The 6,915-nt window shown below is 36.5% G+C and overlaps 2 protein-coding genes across 2 annotated transcripts in view; one reads left to right on the forward strand and one right to left on the reverse strand.

Annotated features, from left to right (window-relative positions):
• Positions 1-2,132: 2,132 nt before the first annotated feature.
• Positions 2,133-4,866, reverse strand: ndufab1b (NADH:ubiquinone oxidoreductase subunit AB1b). The gene is made up of 5 exons (XM_024271315.2): positions 4,634-4,866; positions 3,669-3,785; positions 3,433-3,520; positions 2,456-2,567; positions 2,133-2,378 (listed from the first exon to the last, which is right to left on the reverse strand). The coding sequence occupies exons 1-4, from the start codon at positions 4,814-4,816 to the stop codon at positions 2,476-2,478; spliced, it is 480 nt and encodes a 159-aa protein (XP_024127083.1). The 5' UTR covers positions 4,817-4,866; the 3' UTR covers positions 2,133-2,378; positions 2,456-2,475.
• A 1,252-nt stretch (positions 4,867-6,118) lies between these two features.
• The window catches only part of dctn5 (dynactin 5), a 3,406-nt gene continuing 2,609 nt past the window's right edge, over positions 6,119-6,915 (forward strand). Inside the window, exons 1-3 of the mRNA XM_024272151.2 lie at positions 6,119-6,293; positions 6,478-6,546; positions 6,636-6,754. Coding sequence (XP_024127919.1) covers positions 6,246-6,293; positions 6,478-6,546; positions 6,636-6,754 — 236 coding nt within the window. The 5' untranslated portion in view covers positions 6,119-6,245. The remainder of the gene's footprint in view (positions 6,294-6,477; positions 6,547-6,635; positions 6,755-6,915) is intronic.

The raw sequence follows: 6,915 nt of genomic DNA on the forward strand, positions 1-6,915 counted from the left end.
CCAGAAGAGGGCGCTGTGGGGGACTCTCTATTTTATTTTTTATTTTTTTTTAATAGAGATTCTATCAATCCAGTGTAGTTGGATCACCTGTAAAACCTTTAATGCACATTGCTTCTGGGCAGACTGTTGAAACTATATAATATATAAGAGAATACACACAGCGTCTATAATCAAGCGTGGATTGAGGGGGAGGGGGGCGCGTCTTCCTCTCTCGACACAAAAACAGGAAGTACCTTTTTATTTCAAACGTCTTCCTCAACTCATCAAAGGATTTTATCTTAAAACTTCGGTGGAATCTGCACTTTTTGAAGGACAATCTTTATTTGTATGGGTATAAAAATTGACAAAAACGAAGTCGCCTGATATTACATTGTATTAAGAGAGAAAAAAAACTCCAGTGTACTCTAATGAATGTCTCCTTTAATGCTGTCTATTTGTTTCATTTAATCTCTTTATTCTACTTTTATTGCTTGGTTTGTTCTGTTTATTTTTCTTTTATTTTTCAGGATTTTAGTGCTCTTATGAGAATCTGTACTAAGGTGTAGTTTAGTAGGTAGTAGGTCTTTCTGTTGGCTGTACTCGTATACTGATTACTGTTTGTAACCATTTGGCTCCTGCAGCCAGCATACAAAGCTGTATAACTTGGGTACAACCCTCAATAAAAGACTAACAATGATACTGATGTGTCTGTTTGCTTTGTTCATATCTGTTCTGAAAAAGTTTCAAAATAAGAGCATTTTTTTTCTTAATGAAAACGCTTTTTTTTTAACAAGATTGTGGTCAAATATTGAGCTTAAAACTGCATTTTCTTCAAATTTTCTTTTTTAAATCATGAATCAAGTGCAGATGAAAAACTTCTGTTTGAAAGAGATTGTATCTGTAACAGAAAAGTGCAGGGCGGGTCTGATCTGGCCCATTCTGATGCATCCCCTTACAAATAGATCCATGAACGTCTTCGTTTTCCTGGTCTGAGCTGGAATCTGGCTCAAAACTCACCATTTTTATTGCACCTCTGTTAGGTTGGAGATAAGAGGGGCTGTAAGCTAGCAGGAGAGCGTGTAAACAGCTCAGTTTTGAGTGACAGGAAGAGGGGATGGGGTTTCTCCATCCCAACATTCCCACCCACAACTCAGAGGTGAATTTCTAACAATGCTGCTTTGCACAAAATATGTCCTAGAAACCCTTTTTTTTGCCTACCAAAACCATAATTCAGACTACCCAGAACAATTCAAAAAAATTGATCAAAAGATGATCGGAGTAGATCTTTAAATTGTATCGCTTCCTTTAAATGGTCAGACAAAAAAAATAAATAAATAATAAGCTTGCCTTTTACATCTGGCTTTCTCCAATACAGAAAGTTGGTTTGGCAAAAAAATAAGGCTTTAATAGTATCAAATAAGGCTATGGCATTAAATCACTTCCATCATTAAAGGGTAACCAAACCCTAAATCAACTTTTTTTGGCTGTTGATCTCTATAAACTGGCCTTTAAAAGTGCTGTCTGTTGATTCTTGCCAAATTTTTGACAAATTAATTCCTGAAAATATAGTCAAAAAGTGTGTGTGTGCTGCCCCCTACAGGTCAAATCGAGCTGATACATTTGAATTTCTTGATTGGTCAAACTGTGCAAGTCCCATGTCATGATCTGCAGCTCCACTATTACCAGTCCTGTTCTCCAGCCCCACCCCTCTGACTGGAGATTCACATTTGAGCTGTAGGTGGAGTCAGCCTCCAACTTCTCTGTTTGGTTACCCTTAACCCTCGTGGTCTCTTATGGGGTCCAGATGACCCCACCCTTACATTGATGTGTGATCCCTCCCATTACAAAGGTGGACAAAGGACTTTATGTCTGCCACAGACACCAGTGTAGATAAAAAAAAAAATCCTTGAAGAAAAAAAAAAGTTCAGCGCACTGTCATGTGGGGTCCAAATGACCCCACTTTTAATGTAAACTTGCCTAGAATAGCACAATGGTTAAGGATGATGCTCCAGGTTGGGAGGAGTTTCTTGACTTGGACACCTGTGACATCTTTAAAAACCAAAAAAATATTTCTGTAGTAACCCAAAATTTTGGTATTTCTCTCTTATTGTTTTCCTATACACTTTGTAATAACTTATAACTTTGAATAAATGTACAGAGACACTGTATTTGTTTTATTGATCTATTGAGAAATTATACATCAGAACCATTGGAGCATGAAGAAGAAAAAAAAATACCTAAAACAATAAGTTTTTCTTTGTTTTAATTCCTCTGGTGGCCCAAAAACATTTAAATACACATGAGGTGACTCAAACGTCGCTGCAAGAGAACGATGGTCGGGCAGAGACGGGACAGCGGCGTGAGTTTGCATCACCGGTACTTCCTGTGGGGGCTTCATTCTGTGAAGGGAATGAAAAAAAAATCTGATCAGAATCTGCATCGTCTTGTAATTGAACGATGAGGTGAGGACACCTGCCTTTTGAGATGTAGAACAGATTATTCATAAACGTCTTTCTTGTCTGCAATGTATTGTACAATCTCCTCTGGAGTCATCAACTTCTCCGCCTCTGCGTCTGGGATCTCGAAGCCTGAAAGACCCACAAGAACAAGCAGAGAAGTTTTAACTAATTATAAATATGTGAACATGATAGATGCTGTTATTTAGAAAGCCGTCATTTACATTAATGCACCTAAAACTTTATTTGCTTGCAGTCAGCTAATAAGTCTAAAAAAAACTTATTTTTTTAATTTGTCAGACTGCACAAAATTAATAAAAAAATTAATTTTAATAAAATGAACCTAAAAATATTGATTGCACTTAATCCAATGAGCTTATTCTGGCATTTTTGGATGCACTTTTATCATTACAAGAGGACCAAACTTGAGTCAGATGCAGAAGACCAGACCAATCGATAACAGAAAAGCAGATTCTTAGGGGAAAAATGTAAAAAAGCTCAAACTTTATAATCAATTTTATGTTTTAAACTGTAAAATAGAATTAAGACAGTCCATTAAGCCATTCTCTTATGTAGGAGGGTCGCTTAATGCATCTCAGAGAACACATGTTGATAACTTCTGTTGTCATGGCAGCAAAGCGGAAAGTTAGGAAAGTTGTGAGGCTGATCGATCTGAGTCAGTTTCTGGATTCATGTCAGCCTTTTTGTAGAAAATGTTATTTTAGGTGTCTGGTTCTGAGTAAAGAGTCAATGTTTCACTTGATTGCAACAGGATCTATGGAACAAGAGGGCATGCATTTAAAAACATCCTAATCTCCCTTTTTTGGCAAATAAGTGAGTCCCAGCACAGGTGACAATCTCTATGGTAACTGGATTGTCTTGGTTTTATCCAACCACCTTTAGGTCTTTCACTTAAAAAAATTTACACATCAATCCTCGTGGACTATAAAGGATTTTTGAGCATCTCCTGAAGCCGCTGTAATAAAAGCCGACTTACCAAACTCATCCTCCATCGCCATTATGATCTCCACCTGGTCCAAGCTGTCCAAACCCAAGTCCTTCATGAAGTGGGAGGAGGTCTGCAGCTGGGGGGGAGGACGGATTGACAATTTTATTTTAGTAGAAGTTACGTTCACAAACGGATCTGTCACAGTGCACCATGACAGAGCTTTCAGTTTCCCATCTGTATTATATAAATGTACATATTCTGCAGACGCAAGAGTCTCTGCTCACCTTCTCTGGGTTGATCTTGTCATAGAGCTTCAGCACATACATGACACGGTCTTTGATGGTTTCTAAGGTGAGGGGGGGCAGGTCGCCATACTGTCGGCAAAACACCCCCACTGAGATCTGAACGGGACAAAAGGAAAACCAGACATAAGGCAGAGAAAAGCACCAAAACAAGTAAAAAATGACATTTGTTTCCTTGCGGTTTTCTTGCGAGCTAAAACAGTAATGAAAGTAATATCACTCTGTTTCAATAAGGGAAAGGAAACATTAAAAATAAAAAACAAATTAAAATAGTTGGGATTATAATTAAAATTTTATAGTATATATTTTTGAAATGGTTCTATTCACCAGTTGTTGAATAAGGGGATGACAGAGTTGTGGTAGAGAAAGTTTAACAGAAGTTAAACAATGATTTAGTCAACCTTCATTTATTGGTAAATAATCCCATGCTGTCTCACATTTCAGATCATGCATTCACACATGACATCATATATAGAAGTAGACACACATAGAAGTTAAACAACACTAGAGCTCCATCGGGCTAACAGAAAAAGCAAAACAAACCTGTTTTACACCGCATCGAATCTATTTGACGACACTATCAGTGCTACAATATGTCTCTAAAATTATACAATGCAATTGTGTGGTTAAAGACTAATTAAAATTCAAGTTTGTACAGGAAACTCGCTAAAAAGACAAACACAAATGTTGACTGTCATTGAACTTGCTAACCTGCTAGCTTATCAGGCTACAGAACGATTTAGCAAAAAGTGACGCGCGTTTATTGTAAAATACGGCCTCGCGCGCTGTCGTAACTTCAGATAACTCACTGTCGATACATTCAAGTCCGAAAAAAATCTAGAAACACAACCTTTAAATGTAATTTCAGTGGTGGAGTTTTGAAAGACATTCGGTAGGTCAAGCTCCAAGTGCTAGGCCACGACTGTACCGTGGTATTGGGGACTCACCCGGCTCTGACCGAACCACCGCGTCCTCCGGCTCTCTGCAGCGAAGGACAGAGGTCGGTGGATGGCCACTGCCGGAGCGGCGGCGGCTCTGACTGCTACGTTACCCGTGCAAAGCCTCAACGAGGGCCGTGCGAGCGAGCGGACACACTGCTGCAGGACACGGGCCGCCATGACGATAAGCATCCAGCGGAGGATAAGCAACGTGCGAAGCGTAGAAGAAGAACGAAACCAAGGGCTTCACAGCGCGCATGCGTACAAAGTAATACGTGTTTTTTAAACATTTTTTAAAAACTATATTATTGTGTTTGAATTACGTTAACTGTTCTTAAATTCCCACATTTGTGTTTTTAAAGGTAGAACCTTTATTGAAAATCAAAATTTAACTATTAAGGCACCAAGGACAAAACAACAGGCAGAAACAATCGATCACAGAACTTCTTCTTAACCTTGAAGTTCACAGCACCAGTCCATATATAAACTGAAATAAAGCTTTAAAAAAAGAAAACATTCTGTAATCATTTTTGTAATACAGAGGGATTTGATCTGTGCAGACTTCTCATTTTTCCAGAACACTGGAAATATATTGGTTAAAAGGTTCCCTAATTAGTTAGTTAACTTAATTATTATTATTATTTGTATATAAAACAACATCCCCTTTTTAACATGATATATATACATTTAAAATATATGAATCTGTGAGAATACAAGCGATGGACCCTTCAAACTTATCTCTGTTGTAATACTTATACATTTAATAATATAACATTTTATTTGTACTTTAACGAAACAAGTATGATGCAGATAATTACGGTAATGATTGTCATTTTATTTTATTTATTTATTTATTTTTGTTTCTTAAATTTTTTCTTTTAAAGTAAATTGCACTATTGTGTTCTGTGTTTCTAAAAATGTATTGTAGCATCTTATTTTTTCAGTTACGACATGTCAAAATTAAGAAAAAAAGAAAGGTTAGAATATATGCTTTCCAACCACTGACTGTGTCTATGGTGTTTATAAAAAATATTTTTTCAAAATTAATTGCTTTAGGTAAAATTTACTGAAGAGGATTAGGGCCACTGATAAAAAGCCCATGAAAAATTCTGACTTTAATCTCAGAATTCTGACTTTAAAGCCCATGAAAAATTCTGACTTTAATCTCAAAATTCTGACTTTAAAGTCAGAATTCTGACTTTAAAGTCAGAATTCTGAGATTAAAGTCAGAATTTTTCATGGGCTTTTTTTTTTTCAGTGGCCCTAATCCTCTTCCGTAAAAATTTGATTTTCTATGTTGAAAAAAACTTTTTAGAATCAAGAAATAGGGGTTGATAAAATGTTACCCATTCAATATATTATTCCCTAATCCAGTTACTAAAATTATGTTGTCAATATTATTTTTGTGATTATAAGATAATATAATTGTTGTGAATATTTTTATATTATATTCATTTATATTTTATATAAATAAACGTTTTATTTTATTTTGTGTGATTATGACGTCATGTCCGGGCTTGCGCAGAAGATGAGCATCGAACCCAGTGGAGCAGAAGTGAAGCTTTAGTGTTTGTTATTGAATATTATCTTCTATGTTTAACTTTTCCCCGGATTGATAACAATGGAATTGTCGGAAATATTATACAACAAAGCAGAATATATCGAAACGGTAAAGTTTGAGCATTTTCGTCCGTTACGCGAATTAGCATGCTTTGTGTTTTATGCTAGCCGGTTGCTGAGGCAGAAAAGGGCGTTGTGATGCCATGAACTCTGCTTATCTGTACAAAAATACAGTTTAATGCGTTTCTGAATAAAATCTATAATTTTTATTTCATTATGTATAATTTACACAGGCTTCTGGCAACAAGGTGAGCAGACAGTCGGTGTTGTGCGGGAGTCAGAACATCGTCTTAAATGGCAAAGTAAGCAACAAAACAAACAACTGAACTGTAGCTTTACCAAACATAGATGTGTCTCAGGCTCTGTTGCTATGTTTCCTGTCTTTTTCCAGACTATTGTCATGAATGACTGCATCATCAGGGGGGACCTCGCCAACGTCAGAGTGGGGAGACACTGTGTCATCAAAAGTCGGAGTGTCATTCGACCCCCTTTTAAGAAGTTTAGCAAAGGGTAAACATGTTAGCTATATGCATTTGGGCCACATGCCACTGTGTTTATTAATGCTAACAATGATGAATTATTTTTTTTTTAAGTAACTTGCTTATTTGAGTCATACTTTAAAACTATTTACCCACACATTTAATAATGACCTCAATTAATTTTTCTCTTCA

The sequence above is a fragment of the Oryzias melastigma genome, linkage group LG8 (genome assembly GCF_002922805.2).
Source record: "Oryzias melastigma strain HK-1 linkage group LG8, ASM292280v2, whole genome shotgun sequence".
NCBI lineage: Eukaryota > Metazoa > Chordata > Actinopteri > Beloniformes > Adrianichthyidae > Oryzias > Oryzias melastigma.

Bases quoted from the DNA above. Each gene is read 5' to 3' on its own strand.
- ndufab1b (XM_024271315.2), bottom strand. From the start codon at position 4,816: ATGCTTATCGTCATGGCGGCCCGTGTCCTGCAGCAGTGTGTCCGCTCG. The intron at 3,786-4,633 runs GTGAGTCCCCAA...TGTCCCGTTCAG, and splicing joins GGTGGTTCGGTCAGAGCCGG to ATCTCAGTGGGGGTGTTTTG. The intron at 3,521-3,668 runs GTGAGCAGAGAC...CCTCCCCCCCAG, and splicing joins ACAAGATCAACCCAGAGAAG to CTGCAGACCTCCTCCCACTT.